This window comes from Rhinopithecus bieti, unplaced genomic scaffold (genome assembly GCF_001698545.2).
Source record: "Rhinopithecus bieti isolate Rb0 unplaced genomic scaffold, ASM169854v2 scaffold_32014, whole genome shotgun sequence".
Classification (NCBI taxonomy): domain Eukaryota; kingdom Metazoa; phylum Chordata; class Mammalia; order Primates; family Cercopithecidae; genus Rhinopithecus; species Rhinopithecus bieti.
Window position 1 is genome coordinate 424,040 of NW_016813639.1, and position 24,844 is coordinate 448,883.

General features: G+C 38.6%; 1 protein-coding gene across 2 annotated transcripts in view; it reads right to left on the bottom strand.

The window, feature by feature from the left end:
• Positions 1–24,844, bottom strand: part of PHC3 (polyhomeotic homolog 3) — a 67,839-nt gene that overhangs the window by 11,615 nt on the left and 31,380 nt on the right. The window contains exons 5-9 of one of the 2 annotated variants that reach the window (XM_017848800.1): positions 22,153–22,311; positions 18,580–18,678; positions 9,603–9,849; positions 1,684–2,552; positions 1,344–1,391 (exon numbers count right to left, since the gene is read on the bottom strand). In XM_017848800.1, coding sequence (XP_017704289.1) covers positions 1,344–1,391; positions 1,684–2,552; positions 9,603–9,849; positions 18,580–18,678; positions 22,153–22,311 — 1,422 coding nt within the window. Of the gene's footprint in view, positions 1–1,343; positions 1,413–1,683; positions 2,553–9,602; positions 9,850–18,579; positions 18,679–22,152; positions 22,312–24,844 lie in introns of those variants that run through there. The other variant, XM_017848801.1, reaches the window with a different exon arrangement.

Here is a 24,844-nt window from a genome sequence, read left to right on the forward strand (position 1 = left end):
TACTTTTAACTGGTTAAAACCCAATTCACTGAACTAGGTAGTGAGAAAGTAATTTAAATTAAAATTTTTTGAAGGTGCTGTACACTTCCTAAACTCCTGTTTTGTTACAATATCCATAGTAAACTCCAAAATCTACTGAAAGAAAACATAGACATGATAACTGAATGACAAACTTTTAAAAAATTTTCTTTCCCTTTTTTTGAGACAAAGTTTTGCTCAGTTACCCAGGCCACAATCTCAGCCCACTGCAACCTCCACCTCCCAGGTTCAAGTGATTCTCCTGCCTCAGCACCCCGAGTAGCTGGGATTATAGGCGTGACCACCACTCCTGGGTAATTTTTGTATTTTTTTGTGTAGACAGGGTTTTGTCTTGTTTACCAGGCTGGTCTCGAATTCCTGAGCTCAGGTGATCAGCCCACCTTAGCCTCCCAAAGTGCTGGGATTACAGGTGTGAGCCACCACACCCAGTCAAGTTCTAATTTTAATAAAAATTCACAGAAAGAAGAATTCAATCTCTTTGTGCCTATTAAGATCAGTCAGAATGACAAGAATACAAAAATCTATACATTTGTTTCATGAGAACCAAAATGCTTTCCATTAAAGAACATTGAGGATAATCCAAGTATGAAAAGAAAAAACAAGTATTAATAATAAAAAATACTTTGAAACTCCTTTCTGAGCTAGTATTTATTAGCTTTTAGGTGATAAAATCTCTTGGATGAGGTGTAATACAAAACCTCCCTTTAGGAAGATTCTTCTCCTCAGTTACAAATTATGAATCTGACCCTTCTGACTAAACAATTAAAGAGCTTACTTCAGTTTTATAAATCTTAAAATGTCTTTTAGAGAATGTTTAAAGAAAAGTATTTTTCAAGATCATTTTCCTTTCTAGGCAACAAGTAATTGTTTTAGAGGTTATTCTTAAAATCCCTCTACAATCTCAATTATTCAAAACTTTTACTCCTCTAAATGGATTTTTTCATCCTCAGTATTAAATTTATCCGCTAAGATTTTTTGAGCTTTTAAGTGATAAATATTTTAAGCACATATTTTCTCTCAGTAGAAATAAAAAACCATTAAGTTTAATGATTCGATAAGATGGTCTACAGTTAAATTTTTGGCAAAGCTGGACTCTTTCCTAGAATAAATTTTTTAATAAAATTTCAACTACAAAGGATAATTTTACCAAAAAACTACCTCATATAAGCATACCTCCAACTTGAAACAAAATCCCCTAAAGGCCCAGGACTTCAGGATGCATAAAACTAAAAGGGTTAGGCTAGATAAACCACACGTTTTGAGAACATACAAGCCAACAGAAGGGATCTATGAAGGATAATCACCTTAAGAGAAAAAACTTTGTGCAGATGACACTGGTTCAAATGCATTCCCTTGGGGAAAAAAAATCAACTCTGTAAAGATAGCAGATGGATTTGTTTAAATAGTAATAAAATTAACGAGGGACTTTAATTACCATCACAAATTATAAAGCATGCAACCATACTAAACAAACAATGGCATTTTCTTTGCCCATACAGCATGTTTGTCAGAATACTGACACATGGAAATTTCAAGCTTTTTTAGTTCAGAGGCATTTAGATCTTGCAATAAAACATAGTGTGGGAAAAAAATCGTTTTTACTTTCAGTTCAGCAAGAAAGTCAAAGAGCTTCCAAGGGCTTACCACTGGAGGATCAACAGGTGCTGGTGGTTGCACTTGTAGGTTTACCGCAACTGTCTGTGGAGGAGGAAGAGTCTGAAATGGCAACTGGACCAAAGCTTCTGCAGCTGGAAGCTCCTCTTCTGACACCAAAGCATTCTGCACCAAAACCTGGCCCTGGGACAGAATTTCAGGCTGCACTTGTAAAGACTGCATAGACTGCAAGGGCAGTGGTGGAATCTGAGCTGGAGGAGATGTCGACATCTGTGGAGGACTCGCAATTGGAATTGGAGAGGACTGCAGGGACGAATATTGCTGGTGTGATGGAGAGACAATCTGCTGGCCTGGGGATACCAAGGCAGACTGCTGAACTGGGCCAATGTGTACAACAGGGGAAGCTGGAAGTGGAAGATGGGATGGAAGATTCAACTGTGCTGTAGGTTGTACCTGATTAGCAGTGGACTGCTGCAAATTTGGCCCTGGCTGGAGAGCTGATGACACAAGAGGGTGTGGCTGAATAAGTGCTTGTGGATGAATAATTATAGTAGGAGACTGACTTGGTGAATGAGGTGGTGGAGGAGACACCACTACAGACTGCTGTGCTGACTGTGACTGATTGGGAGACACTGTTAAAGGAGGCGGATGACTCTGAATCGGTGAACAATGCTGTGACTGGGCATTACTGGGAGCTGGAGGAAGCCCATGGTTCTGGAGTGGTATACAGTGCTGGGATGGGGGTGGGTCTTGAGTTGAATTCTGAAGTGTGATTGGCTGAATTTGCTGTTGCTGCTGTTGTAATATCAGCTGATGATGGGAAACTTTGGAAGGTGGTGAATGAAGAGGAATCTGCTGATGTTTTATTAGAGAATGAGGCTGAATTGGAGAATATGAAGCTGTGAGAGAAAAAAATGACAATTAGTACTGATTTCAAAAATACAGAAATTTGTAAATAACTCTAAAGGAAAAAGTGTTCATATCAGAAGGTCATAATCATCAGAATTCTATTACAAGTTTTCCAGACAAGAGTAATTTGAAAAAAAAAATTTTTTTTTTTTTTTTTTTTTGAGACAGAGTCTTGCTCTTGTCACCCAGGCTGGGGAGCAGTGGCACAATCTCAGTTCACTGCAACCCTCCACCTCCCTGGTTCAAGCGATTCTCCTGTCTCTGCCTCCTGAGTAGCTGGGATTACAGGCACCCACAACCACACCCGGCTAACTTCTGTATTTTTAGTAGAGACGGGTTTCACCACGTTGGCCAGGATGGTCTTGAAACCTGACCTCAAGTGATCTGCCCAACTCAGCCTCCCAAAGTGCTGGGATTACAAGCGTAAGCCACCACGCCTGGCCTGAATACTTAATGACAAACAGGTTTTCCTTGGAAAACTTTAAAATATCATAAAATATACTGTATTGTGATAAGTTCTAAAAGAAAACTGCCTAAAACTTAATAATCTGAATCTGTACATAGTTTGTTCTTATTATATTTTATAGGTCACCTGAATAGCTGCATTAACTTTTAGCAAAGTTTATACACTTGAATTTCTTCTTTGCGGGAAAAGAGGAGTATCATCATAGAACAAGTATAACATATATAAAGATAACGTCAAAATCATAAAAAGGCTACAATAAAATTCATAAAATAAAGATCTCATCCTTTCTAATCCATATCTAAACTTGCTTCCAACTAATAGGGTAATTACTTATAAAGCTCTCCAAATGAGTTTCCATTTTTGAGCTGAGATGAGGGTATATCATTTGACCCAGGAAGAGAAAATGTTTTGTATAATAATTTAATGTGATTAAGCAAAAGACATGTGTAAATCCTGTAGCACAGTTAAATAATCACCGTAACTAAGAACTGAAACTCAGGGGCCATTCTAAATCTAGGAAAACACTAGTTTTGCTTGTAGAGAATGAGACAATCAAAAGCCCACACTACCTAAATAAGGGATTTTGTTAACCCTTTTCCCTCACCAAAAAAGCCCTTCAACGACTGATGTGACAGTATGAGGTTTTCTCCACAAAGAAGCCACTCTCAACAGGAATAAATATATGTAAGAATTAGCACAATCAAACGGTAGGGAGCTCCCCATCATTATGCCTTTTCCGCAAACTGGTGACACATGTTTACAGAAAGGGAGATGCTGGTGAAATCCTCCCTAAGTAAGAATGGAAACAGAGTTCACAAGAAGATAAATTGAAACAACTGCTTAATGTTAATATCAGGTAAAAATTACACAAATTTAACACAGATTTAAAGACAGGGCAATTTTTTTTTCCTAACCTTGGAATATTAGGAGAAAGACTATATTATACCTTACATCTATTTTGTGTTCAACCACATTTGTGACAACAACTTTATAAAACTTTCCATAACTTTTTTAAAACATTTTTATATTTGGTTATTATTTAAAATGTTTGGAATCCTTTAAAGAAATTAACATCTGATTAACATCCAAAAAAGAGGCGTTTAGAAAGTTCAATAAATATCCACTAATTGTTTACATAAAAAAAAAAGGAAATCGGCTGGGCGCGGTGGCTCAAGCCTGTAATCCCAGCACTTTGGGAGGCCGAGACGGGTGGATCACGAGGTCAGGAGATCGAGACCATCCTGGCTAACACGGTGAAACCCTGTCTCTACTAAAAATACAAAAAACTAGCCGGCCGAGGTGGCGGCGCCTGTAGTCCCAGCTACTCGGGAGGCTGAGGCAGGAGAATGNCAAAATAATTTTCATATAATAATATAATATCTAGGGCTAGTACTTCACACTAAGACTGAAAATTTTTTGTCAGCCCTTTAAAACTGTTGATATAGACTATGCTATACAGTATTCAAAAAGGGTGAATTAACTAAATCTTGGATTTCTATAGAGTGCCCTTCATCCAAGGGGCTCAAAGTGCTTTCACATGTCTCTCATTCATACTTACAAAATGCCTGTGGTATAGGTGGGTATTATTATTTCCCGCCTACAGATAAGTAAATAGATTTTTTTGCAAGTGTAACAGCAAAGGCCCACTTCAATTCAATTTTGTAAGTAAAGTTTTAAGTTAAATTTACCATACTCTTGAAGTACTATGGATATTATATCTACTAGAATAACAATTCTGGCTGAGCGTGATGGCTCATGCCCATAATTCTGGCACTTTGGGAGGCCGAGGCAGGGGGATCACCTGAGGTCAGGAGTTCAGGACCAGACTGGCCAACTTGGTGAAACCCCATCTCTACTAAAAATACAAAAATTAGCCAGGCGTGGTAACACACGCCTGTAATACCAGCTACTACTCAGGAGGCTGAGGTGGGAGAATTGCTTGAACTCAGGAGGCACAAGTTGCAGTGAGCCAAGACTGCGCCATTGCAACTCCAGCCTGGGCAACAGAGGGAGACGCCGTCTCAAAAAAAAAAAAAAAAAAAGAATAAAAATTCTTTCTATGCTCTGGTAAGTAAGCAATCTTTTATATCCTAGAGCTGTGACAATCCAATAGATTAGCAATCTATCCTTTCATCTAAATTACATTTTTCTTGGATCAGAAATCAAAGTGTGTTTATTTTACATTAGTCCATAAGTCCAACTGATAAGCACATATATTACAGAATAATTATGTGGCTATGTGAAGCAATACCTCTGTCAAAGAAAAGACCTAGTGGTCTGAAAAAAAAATCCTATCATGTTGGTTAATGTTTCTAATTTTAATAAACATCTTCTTATTGTTAGGGTGGCTTTATAGTCAGAGAATTAATGGCTGACATCATCTCTCACATATATATTCTATTATTTAAGTAACACATATTGGCCGGGAGCAGTGGCTCACGCCTGTAATCCCAGCACTTTGGGAGTCCAAGGCGGGCGGATCACGATATCAGGAGATCAACACCACGGTGAAACCCCGTCTCTACTAAAAATACAAAAAATTAGCCAGGCACGGTGGCGGGTGCCTGTAGTCCCAGCTACTTGGGAGGCTGAGAGGTAGGACAATGGCATGAACCCAGGAGGCCGAGCTTGCAGTGAGCCGAGATTGCGCCACTGCGCTCCAGCCTGGGAGACAGTGCGAGACTCCATCTCAAAAAAAAAAAAAAAAAAAAAAAGTAACACATACTATTTCATTCAGTACAGCAATCTCATGAAAGTGACAGGGTACTATACCAATCCAACATATTACAGATGAAGAAACTGTGAGTAGTTAAGTGACTTGCCTGAAATCATCTGGCTATTAAGGACAGCGTTAGGTCTAAAAGAACCTATGATCCTAACTGAGTCTAGGGACCTGTTATGGACTGAGTGTGGGACAAAATTCATATGCTGAAGCCCTAACTCCCAATGTGTATTTGTAGATGGGGCCTCTGAGGAAATAACGAAGGTTAAATGAGGTCATAGGGTGGGGCCCTGACATGACATGGTTTGTGCCCTTTTAAGAAAAGACATCAGAGAGCTTCTGCTCCCTCCACCCACCACACCCTCAAGAAAAGGCCAGGTGAGGACATCTGCAAGCCAGGAAGTGAGCCCTCACCAGAAACTGAACATTGCCAGACCTTGATCTTGGGCTTTCCAGCCTCCAGGACTGTGAGAAAATTAATTTCTGCTCTTTAAGCCACAGTCTATGGTATTTTGTTAGGGCAGCTGGAGCAGATTAATACAGGACCTTCTCACTACACAATGAATTAATGTCTACAAAAAACAGTATATATTTTTTCCAATTAAACTAGCTTCATAAAATCCTAAAAACTGTGATAAAAAAACTTCAGCTCTAATACAGTTCATATTTCCAGACATTTAAAGTTTGACCTTATTTTATATATTAAAATAGAATTTACTAAATATCAAGTGGAAACTCCACCTTCAAAAGAAATGATAAAGAAAACCAAGTTACTTTAGCACCCTAAAATACATATAAGAAAACAATATCCATGTACACTACGATAATTATTAGACTACACTACATTAGAATACAAGTAGATTTTTTTACATTTAAAATGACTTGAAGGAACATTTTTCTTATTGAGGACAAATAATCAGTTTAGAATCTCTCAAAATATCTTAGCTTCAGATTAACCTTTTTTTTTTTTTTTTTAAGACTTGAGTCTCGCTCTGTTGCCAGGCTGGAATGCAGTGGTGCGATCTCGCTCACTGCAACCTCCGCTTCCTAGGTTCAAGTGATTCTCCTGCCTCAGTCTCCCGAGTAGCTGGAATTACAAGCGCGCGCCACCATGCTTGGCTAATATTTGTATTTTTAGTAGAGACACGGTTTTACCATGTTGGCCAGGATGGTCTTGATCTTTTGACCTTGTGATCTGCCTGCCTCAGCCTCCCAAAGTGCTGGGATTATAGGCGTGAGCCACCGCACCAGGCCGAGATTAACTTCTTACCAATAAAAGCAGAAAACTAAAAGGTGAAAATATAGCTATAGCCTTAATAGAAGATATGAATGGCTTTGAATAACTGTAGTGTAACGCTTAAGAAACTTTTAAGTAGTTTAGGATTTTCTGAGTGGTTTTGTTTCCAATCAACAACATCATGGAAAATTGGAGTTTGGGTAATACACATAAGATCTGAATTTGGAATTAAAACTGACCTGAGACTCTGGTGGTTTTGGCTTACTGGTTTCCTCCATACTTACACAAGATGTTGACCACCAGTGGAACGCGAACTACAAGCATATTATCACACTATTAATGAAAGAGGGAATAAGCTGCAATTCAGAACTAGGTATTGAGAGTTAAGGGAGACTGAAAAATCCAAAACTAGATCTCCTTGCTTGAACTCACCCTGAAATAGTTCCCAGCTTTCTCTGAAAGTAACATTCTCTTTGGAAAGAAATTAACCTACCCCTCAAATATCAAAACTTCAGGAATCACTAGAAATTGTCCCTGAGTAGTCATTCTAAGCACCATGGGTCACCACTGCTCCACACTGACTGTCAAAACTGGCCGGATGCTGGTTTGAGGCTGAGAATACTCTGTACAGCAGTGTAAAAACCCAGCTTTTATGCCATACAGAGAGCAGTGCCTAGCACACAGAGGTTTAAAAAAAAAAAGTGTCTAATTATACTATGAATATATTTATTACTTTATACATTATATCAAAGCCTACTTACATAAGATTCACATTTAACAATTCTAAGCATAGTGATACCTAATTAGTACCAATAAGAAAGACTGAAATAATTCCCAAAATACAAGTGGGAAAAAAAAAAATGAACTATTAATCCAACAAATATGTACCTCCCACCTAATATAGGTAAGTACATACAAGGTACAACTTAGTGCTGTCAAGATACAAAGATGAAAAGGTGAATCTAAAAAGGGATTAAAGAGTTAATGTAAAGTACTAACACAGTGCCTCACACATACATAAATGCTCAATATTATTATCCTACCCTCAAGGAGCTTACTATCTAACAGAGAAGCTAAGCTCAGTATACAAATAACTATAAAAGAAAAAGAACCAGAAGGGACCATACAAGTTCAGAGTGAGGAGAAATTTCTAACTAGGGTAATCAGACAATTCCACAGTTTTGAGATTCAGTGATATAGATAATGCTGGCAATATTAACACAGGAAACATGAGAAGTGAAATAGGTTTAAGTGGAATATTTTACACTTACACCTAAGTGTAAAACAAGTCTTTAAAAAGTAAAGCAGCGTTATAAAAGGACAGAAAAAAGATGCTTCCCCGATGAGATTGCTGGAACAAAGGAAGGTTTTTTTTTTTTTTTGAGACAGTCTTGTTCTGTCACCTAGGCTGGAGTGCAGTGGTGCAATCTTGGCTCACTGCAACCTCTGCCTTCTAGGTTCAAGCAACTCTCATACCTCAGCCTACCAAGCAGCTGGGACTACAGGTGCACACCACCATGCCCCGCTAATTTTCATATTTTTAGTAAAGATGGGGTTTCGCGATGTTGGCCAGGCTGGTCTCAAACTCCTGACTTCAAGTGATCCACCATCTCAGCCTCCCAAAGTGTTGGGATTACAGGCATGAGTCACTGCACCCAGCCTGATTTTTTTTTAATGAAACATTTATAAGGTGTCTAGCCCAGAGCAACACACATACACATACGCACACACATACTCAAATAAGCTACAGTTATAGTGATTTAGAAAAACATGCAGATACATTAAGAATAAGGGAGACCTAATTATGGTTGAGAAACAAAGGAAACGGTCTAGTATGAGAAGATAAAAGATGCTCTAACAATTAAGTACTAAAGAAGGTTAAAAAAAAAAAGGTAGGATCAACAACAGGGGCAAATGGTGCTAAGTTTAAGAATACATGTAACTCTTCATCTTATTAAAAGTAAAGAAAGTTCAATCCTGAGAAATTCTGAAATGAATAGAGAGGCAGCAAGGTCACTCTAGATGGCCCCCACATTTTCAGTATGAGAACCATGAGGCAAAATTATCTGGATAAAGTAAAGGATGCACAGGTTGAATTCAAAGCTTGAGAAGAAAGACAATGACTCAGTTGATTGCCTGAGATGATCCTCTCGGAGATGAAATCAAAGACAGAAAAAGGCAACAACATAAGGAAAATAATTATGCATAGTTCTATTTCAAAGTGACAAATTTCTCCCACTGATAACAACTTTAAACAAAATAGTATACTGCTTTTTTAAAAGCTTTAAAAATTATTCCACTGAAGTATATTAAATAAACTACAGGCAAATCTTTTTTTAAAGCTAAAAGGTTTTATCAATATAAGGAGAGACCAGCACTTAAAGATGTTAACCAAATGTTATTTGATTTTAAAACCTATTATATTGTTACAATTTATTTTATCTGTTGGGCTTTTTTGTCTTTTCAAGCTACACATTAAGATTAAATTTATAAAATTCACATTCTAAAATGTTTTAAAGGTGTCACTCCTGTTCAAGTAATGAACATCCTTTGTTTTGCTCTGTCTGCTAAGAAAATGAATAATACAACTATTTTCAACGAAAGTTTTATCCCACCTGGTGCTATTAACTGGTGAATACTCGATGTCCGGGTGACAGCTGTGCTTCGTGATTCCAGACTTGGGCTTTCTCCTTTCTTATTACTTTCTGGAGAAGGATCTCGTTGGCTGATTTTAGAACTGGTCACTGTTGTTTTGTTATGACAAATTGTCAATGACTGAGTTTGACTAGTGCTTTTTGGTGGACCATTCTGTGAGCTAGATAATACACCCAACTTCTGGCTGCGTAATGTTAAATTCTGAACCTAAGAACCACATAACAGAAAATCAGGATGAAAACAGATGGTTTTAATTGATGCGGACATCATTACCATTATGACAATACTGACAACACACTTATATTATGCTTTTCATACGAAAAGCTCCGAGCACTTCAAAGAACTGATTAATCCTTAAGGAAAGAAGAGTTATTATTCTAAATAATCACATCTTAAATATTAAGTGGCAATTTTTTAAAAGACATTAAGAGAAAGGAAAAGAGGGAGGGAGGGGGAAAAAAGTAAGGGAGGAAGAGGGAAGATGAAAGGGGGAGGGAAGGAGGAGGAGGAGAAGGGAGAGAAGGGAAGGATCATAAAGAACTAGATAAAAGCAGTATGTATATATACATATAAAGTGTGTGTATTATACATGTATGAACTATGAATATGAGGAAATTACTCTGCAACGTACTGCATTTAAAAAAGTTACCAGTTCCAGCTATAGAGATTAAGGGGACATTGACCTTGTAAGACAATTAATTCATCAAATCATCTGCCCCATTGTGAAAATTATGAAAAGCATTTTCAAGAAACTCTTTTAATTTAGTAAAATTTTGGTGGTGTTGTTATTGAACATTCACTGCCTTTGAAAACTACATCTCATGAACTGAAAAGACTGTGTGCATGATCCTGAAATGGCTTTCTGTGGTGGCTCCTGCTACACTCAGGGCTATTTGAAACATACTGCCAGTCTGGATGGTAGCAAAGATTATTCCAATTACTCTCAGCTGAGATTTATAACATTTCCAAGCAGCAAGAAGCAAGACAGAAAAATGCTTCTCCAAAAGTTGCTGAACTTCTTGTCTATCTACAATGCATGTACCAAATATATGTAGGCTAGCACTGGCCCTGGGAGAGAAACTGAGATAAAAGAGACTCCAAAGTGACAAAGCAAATGATATACTACTGCTTTATAAAATATTCTTCAGTTTCATGTGTGTTCTGTCTCTACATCATTAACTGATGCTCAAAAGCTATACTTTCTTCCAGCACTTTGGGAAGCCGAGGCAGGCAGATCACCTGAGGTAAAGAGTTCAAGACCAGCCTGGCCAACATGGTGAAACCCCATCTCTACTAAAAATACAAAAATCAGCCAGGCGTGGTGGCACACATCTGTAGCCCCAGCTACTCAGAAGGCTGAGGCAGGAAAATCACTTGAACCCAGGAGGCAGAGGTTGCAGTGAGCCACGTGGCACCACCACACTCCAGCCTGGGCAACAGAGCGAGACTCTGTCTCCAAAACAAGCTGTCCTTTCTCAGGCTGGGCGTGGGGCCTCGCACCTGTAATCCCAGCATTTTGGGAGGCCGACGTGGGTGGATCACTTCAGGCCAGGAGTTTGAGACCAGCCTCGCCAACACAGGGAACCCGTCTCTACTAAAAATATACAAATTAGCCAGACATGGTGGTGCATGCCTGTAATCCCAGCTACTCGGGAGGCTGAGGCATGAATTGCTTGAGCCTGGGAGGTGGAAGTTGCAGTGAGCCAAGATATTGCGCCATTGCCCCCCAAGTCTGGGTGACAGAGCAAGACTCTGTCTCAAAAAAAGAAAAAGAAAAAAAAAAGCTATACTTCAGGCCAAAGTTTTCATCAGTTCTATTCTAAGCTACTCAAAGAATTTTTTAACTGAAACCATATGGAGTGTCTTCTCTGATTTTTCTCATATTTCATACCAATGTAAACATAAATGGATAATAACCACTGTATTATTAAAGTTTAATGCAAAAACAAAATACACTGGATGGGCACAGTGGCTCATGCCTGTAATCCCAGCACTTTGGGAGGCTGAGGCAGGCAGATCACAAGGTCGAGACCAGTCTGGCCTATTTGGTGAAACACCGTCTCTACTAAAAATACAAAAATTAGCCGGGTGTGGTGACAGGTGCCTGTAGTACCAGCAACCCAGCAGGCTGAGGCAGGAGAATTGCTTGAAACCCGGAGGCAAGGGTGCAGTGAGCTGAGATCACACCACTGCACTCAAGCCTGGGCAACAGAGTGAGACTCTGTCTCAAAAAAAAAAAAAAGAAAGAAAGAAATATTATAACCCAGATTTCTCAGATTGCCACTCAAAGCCCTCCACAACCTAGGCCAAAACCCACTTCAAGCCCCCAGTTTCTATTCCTCCAGCCCACACTTCTCATATTTCACCCAAACTGTTCTGCTCACTATTCTCCAAATATACCTTCCACTTCCTTCATTTGGTGCTCTTATTTAAGCACCTCCTGCCTAAATGCCATCTTTTCTCAAAGCTGTCTTTTGAAGCCAAACCCATTCTTCCAAGCCCAGTAAAATCCCTCTTACCCTACCTAAGAAACATGCCCAAAGTCCCTGGTTAGAAAAGGGTTTCTTCCTCCCTTCTGGAACAACTTTCCCATAGCATTTGGGTCATTACTGGCCTATTGAACTGACAAATATCTAACTTGATTTAGAATTACTAAATGTATGTCTGTGAAATACTGAGACTCGCTAGTAGACTCTCATCTCAACATTCATGTTTATACTCCCTGCAGCTCGGTGCTGCAGACTTAATAGAAACTTCACAAGTCTGAGGTATTCTCTTATGTATGATTTTGAAATACATATTACATGGCTAATTTTTTGGTAAGCACTTAAGTTCTCTTCATTGTGTTCTTATGCTAACATTAAAATCTGTTCATGTTTACCAAAAACATCTCAACAAGTATCTAGAAGAGGCACATTAAAATCTTCCAGGAAGCAAGAGAAAGATAATATAAAATTTAACATTTGCCACAAGTGATCTATAAAGTAGACTGCATAGTGATGATAACCAAAGGATAATAATCTGAAAAACTGGAAAGCATTCCCTCAAATGAAAAGTATATTCACAGTAAACGAGGATTTGACACAATGAACCCTGAAACCTGCAGCATATCCATTTCTATAGAATAATACACTTTGTGTTTTTAATTTTCCTTATGTTTTCTGGAATTCTAAAAGAAAATGTATATATACTTACTTACACTACGTTGTATATATATTATTTATGTGAACATATATATTTTAGAATATGGCTAAAATATCTATGATCATTCTGACTTAAATATTGACATGGTTTAAATAAATTCCAAACATGAAAGCTACACTGCCAAAGTATATTACAAAGTTAACTTAGCTGCTAGTGGAAAGATCACATACACAGATGTCCTTGACAGAGCTTCCCTTTTGAAAGAAAACCCATCCTTTCTAAGAATAAGAATATTAGGACACTCTGATGTCCCACATTCATTTCATCTGAACCTTTTCTTTAATCAAGTTACGAAAACTTTCTAACTTTTGAAAAAGTCTACATTCTGCAGGAGTTATTTTTGCTAATTTCACATCTCACATTGTTATAGAGGGCTTCCCTGCCAAAATACCCTCACATCAATTATTTAACTGGAATCTAACAAATACTATGGCAATTATCATATTATCCCTAAGAGTGAGGGTCACATTGCTGACAGTAGAGCTGAATTTTTAGCTTTTAAATCCAAAGGGCTGTTTTTTTCCTCAATTCTAAGGGTATTCCCCAGTAAGGCTATCTGGGGAATAAAAAAATAGCCCTTTGGATTTACTGGGTCAGATTTCTTTTTCTTTTTTTCTTTTTTTTTGGGACAGAGTCTCACTCAGGCTAGAGGGCAGTGGTTCAATCTCAGCTCACTGCAACCTCCACCTCCTGGGTTCAAGCAATTCTCCTGCCTCAGCCTCCTGAGTAGCTAGGACTACAGGCCTGTGCCACCATGTCCGGCTAATTTTTGTATTTTTAGTAGACTTGGGATTTCACCATGTTGGCCAGGCTCATCTTGAACTTCTGGCCTCAAGCGATCCACCCGCCTCCGCCTCCCAAAGTGCTGGGATTACATGTGTGAGCCACTCTGCCAGCCTCTGGGTCAGATTTCTTACTCATCTCTTTTTTTTTTTGAGACAGAGGCTTGCTCTGTCGCCCACGCAGGAGTGTAGTGGTGCGATCTTGGCTCACTGCAACCTCCACCTCTCAGGGGCAAGCAATTCTCCTGCCTCAGCCTTGCGAGTTAGCCAGGCTATTTACAGATACCCACCACCACACCTAGCTAATTTTTGTATTTTTAGTAGAGACGTGATTTCACCATGTTGGCCAGGCTAGTCTCACACTCCTGACCTCAAGTGATCTGCCTGCCTTGGCCTCCCGAAGTGCTGGGATTACAGGTGTGAGCCACCATGCCCAGCTCATCTCTTAACACACTCTACCCTATAACATCTTTCCAAAAATCTGTTTTTGTGTGTGTGTGCCAGGTGGAGAGAAGGAATGGAGCATTTAACATAGTAAATAGAAGTGAGATATTCCAAATTCCTCATTTTTTACATTATGGTATAAAAATGTTTAGTACTAAGGAAAATCAACTGTTAAACTGACTTCTATAGCTTAAAGAGTATTAAAATACAACTTCAGATTTGGTATTTCACAATTATAAATAGAATTTTTAACTGCAAATATAATTTTAAAACTCAAGAAAGTTATGCAGAAATTTTCCAAAACTAATAGTCTTGAACTTGAGGAAAGTTATCACTGGAGTGCATAAGTGTGAGCATCACCTACCAATGCCAGCCTCATTCACTGCCATTTCAAAAGTACAGAGAAGAGAAACAATATCCATAGAGAAATTCCTAAAGTTCAATCCATTCCTCCAGCCCCTCAAAAATCTATTCTTGAATTAAGTCCGATCACAGAGGCTCATACTTAGAACACATCAATCTGGACCCCAAAGACCACTTTTATAAATTGTTTTGACTATTCACACTAAAAATACCCTTAAATATGAAGTAAGATGTTTTCTTCATGCGTACCAGCAAGACAAACTGTGCTCCTCAGAACATATTAAAATCAGCTGTGTTTTCCTAAGCAGGTCGTTTGTTTGTTTTACCTTGGAAACTATAAATTCTTTTTTTTTTTTTGAGACAGGGTCTCACTTTATCACCCAGTCTGGAATGCAGTGGCTCGATCTTGGTTCACTGCAGCCTCAACCTCCTGGGCTCAAGCAATCCTCCTACCTCAGCCCCCCAAGTAGCTGGGACTATAGGCCCGCACCACTACACCCTGCAAATTTTTTCTATAGATAGGGTTTTGCCATGTTGACCAGGCTGGTCTTAAACAACTCCTGAGCTCAAGCAATCTACCGGCCTCTGCCTCCCAAAGAGCTAGGATTACAGGTGTGAGCCACCTTGCCTGGCCTATAAATTCTTTAAGTGGTTGCTTTTCTCCCTTCACTATTAGTTACCTGAAAGCTAAGAACCAACTTTTTGACTCATCTTCAGACAATGCATAACAAAAACAGTAATCAGTAGCTTGTGGTATCTTATTATGTGGCAGGCACTATGTTAAGTACTTTATTGTTTCATTTATTCCTTATAACAACTCTGAGCTGCAAGCAACAGCTCCCAGAGTAGAGCTGAGTTGTTTTAAGGAGTAAATGAAACAATTCAGTAAATAAAACATTTAGTAAATGCTATCTGACACTTCTATTTTAATTTATTAACATATTTAATCCTCACAGCAACCTTATGAAATATATTATAAATGTTATTTTATTTTATATAATTGAAACTGAGGTGAGAGGTTAAGAACTTATAACAATAAAATAGTAGAGCAAGTATTTGAACCCAGAGATTCTGGCTCCAAAGTCCGTATTATAAACATTATGCTATCCTATGAATCTGGCCAAAATCAATCTGGCTGGCAAATGTTGCCGAAGTCAGAATTTGAACCCAAGTCTTCCTATCCCCGACTTCTGCAAAAAAAAAAAGCACTCAGCCTGTAATGTTCTATACACTAAAGATATATATTACTCATCCTTTTTCCCTACAAATATGAATGAATATTAAAGATGTTTGGCAACTTGTACAAGTCATACGATAAATGACTGAAGTAGGCGCTTAAGTCCATATAGAACTTCATACATGTAAACTGAGCAGCAACTTCACTCCTAGCTCCATGCCACTTTCCTAGTTTTATTTGTGTTTTTTCTTACATGGTTCCAATTTACTTTCTAATGTTTTATTGTACGCATCTTATAAATGAATTAAAATGTTAGTTGGAACAAAGTCAAATATAAATGAAAAAATAAAATTTAAAATGTTCTGGAAGTTGACGATGGTCTAGCTCTATTAGGTTTCATAAAACCAAAAGAAAAGAAAAGAAGATCATTATTTCAGGCTGGCACAGTGGCTCACGCCTGTACTCTGGGAGGCCGAGGTAGGCAGATCACTTGAGCTCAGGAGTTCAGGACCAGCCTGGGCAACATGGTGAAACCCTGCCTCTACAAAAAAAAATACAAAGACTAGCCAAGCGTGGGAGCACACCTGTAATCCCAGCTACTCAGGAGGCTGAGGTGGGAGGATGGCTTGAGCCCAGGGAGGTCAAGGCTACAAAGAGCCATGATTGAGCCACTGCACTCCAACCTGGGTGACAGAGTGAGACCCTATCTCAAAAATTAAATAAATAACTAAATAAATCAATCAATTAATTTAAAAATATCATTACTTCAACAAATTCGTTCCAGAGACATAAAAGTTTTGAGTTGAAAAACCTTGACGTTAACAAAGATAAAGGTCTCATTTTATAAATACGGAAAAAAAAAGTCCAACAAAGTTAAGAAACTGTAGAGAATCACTGGGCAAGTTAGGAGAAACCTAAAATTAACTATCATCTTTATAAATTAATACATGAAAATCAGCCTTTATTTGTAAATGAAATAATATACAGAGGTTTTATCAAAATACCAAAGAATATTATTATCTCATTTTTTATTTTTTACCAGAAGATTGAGAACTATTATATTACAAATAAGAAGCCAACGATGACCCTAAAATATCCATTTCTGCCATATGCAGTCTAAAATATTCATTATGAAGAATACCAGAATACAGCAATATCATGCAAAGTAACATTCTAACTCAAATTGTTTTCATTTAAAATGTACTCATTCTAATTCATTCTTATCAAATTTGCTGAGGTGTAACTTACATACAATAAAACAAAACAATGAGTTTTGACATATGTATATACCATATAATTACTACCCCAAGATACAGAACATCACCTTAACCATGAAAGTTCACTCATGCCCGTTCCCAATCAATCTCCCCCTACTTTTTACCCCAGATACCACTTAGCTGATTGTTTTTCACTATAGTTTTGCCTGTTCTAGAATTTCATATAATGGAATCATAGAGTATGTATTCCTTATACCAAGGTTATTTTGCTAACCATCGTGTTTTTAAGATTCATCAGTATTTCTGAGCAGTATTCCACTGTAAGAATATATTGAGGCTGGGCGTGGTGGCTCACGCCTGTAATCCCAGCACTTTGGGAGGCTGAGGCGGGCAAATCACCTGAGGTCAGGAGTTTACGACCAGCCTGGCATGGTGAAACCCTGTTTCTATTTAAAAAAAAAAAAAGAAAGAAAGAAAGAAAGAAAAATTAGCCGGGTGTAGTAGCACACGCCTGTAATCCCAGCTACTCGGGAGGCTGAGGCAGGAGAATCACTTGAACCCAGGAGGTGGAGGTTGCAGTGAGCTAAGATCGTGCCACTGCACTCCAGCTTGGTCAACAAGAGCAAAACTCTGTATCAAAAAAAAAAAAAAAAAAAAAAAAAAAAAAAAAAAAAAAAAAAAAAAAAAGAATATATCAAAATTTGTTTATCCACCCAGCAGTTAAAGGATATTTGGTTGTTTCCACTTAGGGGCTATTCTGAATACTACTGCTATAAACATTCGCTTGCATGTCTTTATGTGTTTTCAGGTCTCTCAGGGTAAACATAAGGAGTAGAATTGCTGAGTCACATGCTACATGTATGGTTCACTTCATGAGGAACTGCCAAAGTCTTTTCCAACATGTGGCTATACCATTTTACCCTCTCACCAGCAATATATGAGAGTCTGGATGTTCCACATTCTCACCAATATATAGTATTAGCAGTCTTCTTCATGTCAGCCATTCTTGTGAGTGTATGGTGATACTCACTGTGGTTTTGATTTGCATTTCTGTAATGATGAATCTCACTGTGTCACCCAGACTGGAATCCAGTGGCACTATCATAGTTCACTGCAGCCTCAATCTCCCAGGCTTGAGCAATCCTCCTGCCTCAGCTTCCTGAAAAGCTGGAATTACAGCTGCACAGCACCACAACTAGCTAATTTTTTTTATTTTTAGTAAAGACCGGGTCTTGCTATTTTGCCCAGGCTGGTCTTTAATGCCTGAGCTCAAGCAATCCTCCTACCTGGGCCTCCAAAAAGTGCTGGGATTAAAGGCATGAGCCACTGCACCCGACCAATTTTTTAAATTTTAAATTTGTCTAGTTTAATTCACTTTCAAACTTAAAATCCTTCTTGACTTAGTTATTACATAAGGAATACTGCAAAGCAATCTAAGCAAAAGAATATATCTCACATGAGAAATAAATCTGCTTTATGATAAAACTAAACATAGAATGTCATTAACAAAAAGTCTCACTAACCTTGACCAACCAACGTCAAATAACCTAAATATCTGTGTTTAACGCTATTATAATTTTAACAGAAAAAACATTTTCTTGAAGTTCTCATTGTATTTTATTAAATTTCAATCTGAAATGCATGACAAAGAGCACTGAAACCATCAGTAAGTTAAACACAAAAGGAATGCTTAACTTTAACCTGAAGATTCAGATCTCAAGTAACACATTATGAAGCTAGACAAGCTCACCTGAGTAGCTGCAGACTGACAGGAAGATGACGATGACGACGAGACAACAGGAATGTCAGACTGTACAGCAGCCACAGTGGTAGCGGGTGTGAAAATCAGCTGTACAGACAGAAAACCAAAAAAATACCCTAAGACAAAAGAACATGTCCCACACACAATGTGTAGCAGGCAAGAGAGACTGAAATTTGTGACAGAAAGACAATGCAGTTTAGGATTATCTCCTCAGCAAAAGGTTTTACATGACAAAGAGAAGTTTCTGATAATAAGAGAACTCAAAGAACATCATAAACATTTTTGAAACAGCTCATGATTCTGATGAGTGCAAAAAAAAGCAATACTCAAAAAAGAAAATATATTTTGGTGATATGAAATTCTCAGGCCAAATTGTGCCTCAAATAAGCTATTATAGTTAAATTTTTCCTAGCTCAAAACTACTGTGGCAGGATTCCTAAAACGGAAAGTTAAAGTAAACAACTACAATCACTATTTTGGAACACAAATTAAATTTCAGTGAGAAACAAAAAGAAACACCAAAAAAGCCTTTTCAGTCTTCTTTATCATAAGGATAACTATGCCACATACTACACTCCAATATTTCACTCTGCTACAAAGGATCTATAGGGCAAATCCAGGTTGCCCTTTCATTTTAAAACTATTTGTAAAGAAATATTCATTCTATGGCCTGGTGCGGTGGCTCACGTCTGTAATCCCAGCACTTTGGAAAGGCCAAGGCAGGTGGATCACTGGAGGTCAGGAGTTCAAGACAGCCTGGCCTACACAGTGAAACTCCATCTCTACTAAAAATACAAAAATTAGTCGGGTGTGCCTGTAATCCCAGCTACTCGAGAGGCTGAGGCAGGAGAATCACTTGAACTCAGGAGGTGGAGGCTGCAGTCAGCTGAGATCACACCACTGAACTCCAGCATGGGCGACAGAGCAAGATCCATCTCAAAAAAAAAAAAAAAGAAATATTCATTTTAAAAGTAAATGCCACACCTGTCAAAATTCAACAACAAAAGAGCCTGCAAAAAAAGCTCCACATCAAAAAACAAAAGACATTTAATGTTTTACTTATCACTTTCCTTTCTTTTCCCTTTTTTTTTTTTTGGTGAGACGGAGTCTCTCGCCCAGGCTGGAGTGTAGTCATGTGATCTTGGCTCACTGCAACCTCTCTCTCCCGGGTTCAAGCAATTCTCCTGCCTCAGCTTCCCGAGTAGCTGGGATTATAGGCATATGCCACAACGCCAGGCAAATTTTTGTATTTCACCATGTTGGCCAGGCTGGTCTCGAACTCCTGACTTCAAGTGATCCGCCCACCTCAGCCTCCCAAAGTGCTGGGATTACAGGCGTGAGCCACTGTGCCTGGCTCAATTTTTTTCAATATTCAAACAAATGCCATTGATTTCCTTTTTTTTTTTTTGAGATGGAGTTTCACTCTTGTTGCCCAGACTGGAGTGCAATGGCGCAATCTTGGCTCACCACAACCTCCAACTTCCAGGTTCAAGTGATTCTCCTGCCTCAGCCTTCCGAGTGACTGGGATTACAGGCATGAGCCACCATGCATGGCTAATTTTTTGTATTTTTAATAGAAACAGGGTTTCTCCACGTTGGTCAGGCTGGTTTCGAACTCCCAACCTCAGGTGATCTGCCCGCCTCGGCCTCCCAAAGTGCTGGAATTACAGGCATGAGTCACCGCGCCCAGCCAAATGTCATTAATTTCTAAGGCAATACAATCCACTTAGAGATTAATCAATTCAATTTAGTAAATTTGACACTTGTTTCAAAGAATGTGTAAATACTTTATTTAAAATTGTATAAATTACTCAGTTCCTCTTGCTATCTAAGTTAAAATGTTCAACCAAACAAGGACCAAAACAATTAGAAAATTAAATGATCAATTAAGTGACCTTTTAAACTTCAGTTCTTTAGTACACTAAATTTAAGTAAATTCAACAACAAAGTAAAATGAGGCCTCCATATCTATGGAGGGCTCTGTGGTTCGTCATTCAACTGTAGATCAAAGCAATATTCATTAAAAAAAAAAAAAAAAAAAAAGCTGCATCTGTATTGAACATGTACAAACTTTTCTCTTGCCATTATTCCCTAAACAATATAAGTTATTTAAATGGTGTTTACATTATACTAAGTATTATACATAAAGATGATTTAAAGTATATGGGAGGATATGCATAGGTTATATGCAAATACTATGTCTTGAGCATCCTCAGATTTGGGTATTTTAGGGGACAGAGACGGTGGGGCCTGGCAACAATCCACCACAGACACCGAGAGACAAATGGCGTAACTTTCCTGAAAAGATAATTTCCAGTACCAAGACCCTGAAAGGACTAAACCTAAAAAGAAGATATTCAATTTAGTTTGACCCGTATGAAACTGCTGATTTTAGAGTTCAAAAAGAGTCAAATAGCGACCATCTCAAATGGTTCAACCTAATTTTAAAGCACAGAATTAGTTAAATGATTGGAAACTTTGCAATTTTATATAAAAAACTGAAGATCCAAGCCAGGTGTGGTGGTTCACGTCTGTAATCCCAGCACTCTGGGAGGTGAGGCGGGTGGATCACGAGGTCGGGAGTTTGATACCAGCCTGGCCAAGATGGTGAAACCCCGTCTCTACTAAAAATACAAAAATTAGCAGGGCGCGGTGGCAGGCATCTGTAACCCCAGCTACTCAGGAGGCAGAGGTTGCAGTGAAGAGAGATCACACCACTGCACTCTAGCCTGGGCAACAGAGTGAGACTCCGCCTCAAAAAACAATAACAACAACAAAAAAAAACTGGAGATCCAGGTAAATATTCAGTCCACTGGACAAAAAAAGAATATAAATATATTAGGGACAATGCATTTGTCTAGCTTCTTGTAAAGACATCAAATAAAATACATGTCAACCAATTTCTACATTCCTTAAAGAAGCTCAACAATTAAATTAGGAAATCAGTAGATACCCAAATACAGAATAACCAAATTAACATTCCTATATTCATAAAAGATAAAAATGAACTCAAGAACACAAATAACCTTGCAGAACTTGAGATGGGAATAACCAAAGTTAAGAATCATCTGGGAAACTATCCGGAACTCCAATATAGAATTCAGAAAATCCTAGGATACAAATTCTAACTTTAACAACGAAGTTTTTTTCAACATTTCTATTTCACTAAATCTAAGTTGTCAAAAATAGGCAATGATTTTATGGACCACTGTAAGTACCAAGATGCCATCAGTTATAAAATGCATCCCAATTTCAGAGATGTTAAAATATGAAAAAAAGGTTTCCGATGAATTTGATATTAAAAAATAATCACTCTTATGCTACTGAATCTCTATTAGCTTCGCAACGTGATAATTACTATTTGATACCAAGAAGACTTATTAATTAAAAGTAGAATCTTTCATGACATAATGTACAAGAGCTGAAGGGATGCCCGCATGCGCACACACACAATTAAACATTTCTTAAATATTAAAAATACCTCTTATTGTATCAAATCAAGAAACATTTTGATCTCTCAAGTCCTTAAACACTGAAAAAATTTGGTAGCTCATATCTTACCATTTGAGCTCGGAGATACATTTGAGCTTGGCTTGCCGTTAGGGTAGGGGAAGTACTCCCTAGTAACATAGTCTGTTGGGTAATACTGCCGCTGGTAGAACTGGAAGCCTGGGAACGGCTTATTAACTGTGCAGGTGTAGGAGAAGTGGAGAGGTTGATCTAAGGAAGAAAACATATTAGGTCATAGGCTTCCATTTCTTGCTCCATGTTACTGAATTTCACACCGAGCTGCAGTCAGGCAATCAATAGTATAAACTGTGGCTAAGGAACCCAAAGGAGAAGCCTTTATCTTTGACAGACCCCCTCAATTCTTTGGGCAATTATTTGCACATATGCAAACAATGGCATGGATTGGTTAGTAATCAGGGCAATTTTTTTTTTAAATGGAGTTTCCCTCTTGTTGCCCAGGCTGGAGTGCAACTGTGCAATTTTGGTTCACCACAACCTCCACCTCCTGGGTTCAAGTGATTCTCCTGCCTCAGGCTCCCAAGTAGTTGGGATTACAGGCATGCGCCAGCCACCATGCCTGGCTAATTTTGTATTTTTACTAGAGACGGGGTTTCTCCATATTGGTCAGGCTGGTCTCGAACTCCCAACCTCAGGTTATCTACCCGCCTCAGCCTCCCAAAGTGCTAGGATTACAGGCGTGAGCCACCGCACCCAGCCACAATTTTTAAGGATAGCTACAATGTGTTTCAATAAGATTTCTAGCATCTTAAAATATCATTTCCACTACCTCCTAAAAATTAGGGCCAGTGCTCACTTCCGCAGCACAAACACTAAAATTGGAACAATATAGAGAAGATTAGCATGGCTCCTGCCCAAAAATGACATACAAATTCATGAAGCTTTCCATCAGTTTTAATAGAGGATTTTGTATGTTCTCAACACTAAGAAATGATCAATGTTTGAGGTGATGAATATGCCAGTTACTCTGATTTTATCACTGTACACGGAATACATGTATTCAAGTATCACCCTGTATCCCATAAATATGTATAGTTATTATGTGTCAATTAAAAATTAAAAATAGAGCTAATGTTTCATTTTAATATTCCACATAACTTAAAACATCCTAGTCAACAGTTTATTTTGTCAAATTCTGAGGAGTTTGTGAACAAAAATTAAAACACAGATAATCCATTCACATATATAAAGACATATGTGTAACACATAACTAGCGTAAAGCTGTAACTCAAAAGCAAGCAGAAGAAAATACAATTGCTAGTACCTCAAACAGATGGAAAAATCCTGAATATTGGCTACAAAATTAAATTATAAACACTAAAGTTTAAAACCTCTGTTAAAGAATAAACTAGTGCATTATTGGCCAGGCGTGGTGGCTACACCTTTAATCCCAGCACTTTGGGAGGCCAAGGCAGATGGATCATGAGGTCAGGAGATCAAGACCATCCTGCCTAACAAGGCGAAACCCCGCCTCTACTAAAAAAAATTTTTTTTTTTTAATTAGCCAAGCGTGGTGGCGGGCGCCTGTAGTCCCAGCTACCCGGGAGGCTGAGGCAGGAGAACGGCGTGAACCCAGGAGGCGGAGCTTGCAGTGAGCCGAGATTGCACCACGGCACTCCAGCCTGGGTGGCAGAGCGACATTCCATCTAAAAAAAAAAAAAAAAAACCAAAAAACCAATGAACTAGTGCATTGTTAATCTCTAGAAGGATACATAAGAAACTGGTAACTGGTTGTATCTATAAAGAGACATTGGGCTGGGGTGGCTAGGGTAACAGGGAAAAGAAAAAGCAAGCATACTCTTTTTTTATCTAACTTTAGACCACATACATGTATTACCCATTTTAAAAATAAATAATATTTTTGGCAAGGAGCGGTGGCTCAAGTCTATAATCCCAGCACTTTGGGAGGCTGAGGTGGGCAGATCACGAGGTCAGGAGTTTGAGACCAGCCCGACCAACGTGGTGAAATGCCATCTCTACTAAAAATACAAAAATTAGCCAGGCGTGATAGCACGTGCCTGTAATCCCAGCTACTCAGGAGACTGAGGCAAGAGAATCACTTGAACCCGGGAGGCAGAGGTTGCAGTGACCCAAGATTACGCCACTGCACTCCAGCCTGGGCGACAGAGCGAGACTCTGTCTCAAGTAGTAGTAGTAGTAGTAGTAGTAGTAGTAGTAGTAGTAGCAGCAGTAGCAGCAGCAGCAGCAGCAGCAGCAGCAGCAGCAGCAGTAGTAGCAGTAGTAGTAGTAGTAGTAGTAGTAGTAGTAGTAATAATAATATTTTTAAAGAGAGAATAATATAATCCAACCTCGAATCATTTTTGTGGAACAAAGCAGAGAATACAATTAATAAATATTTTATTAGAAAAAAAGAAACTTTATTGGACTTCTTATTCAAGCAACAAGGCAGACTGAACCAATACATCCATGTGACCAAACAGTATCACTGAAATGCTAGATCAATATGAAAAATTAGAATATACAGCTGATCCATCCTGGCTAACACGGTGAAACCCCGTCTCTACTAAAAACTAGCCGGGCGACGTGGCGGCCGCCTGTAGTCCCAGCTACTCGGGAGGCTGAGGCAGGAGAATGGCCTAAACCCAGGAGACAGAGCTTGCAGTGAGCTGAGATCCGGCCACTGCACTCCAGCCTGGGCGGCAGAGCGAGACTCCGTCTCAAAAAAAAAAAAAAAAAAAAGAATATACAGCTGAACTCCAAAAGG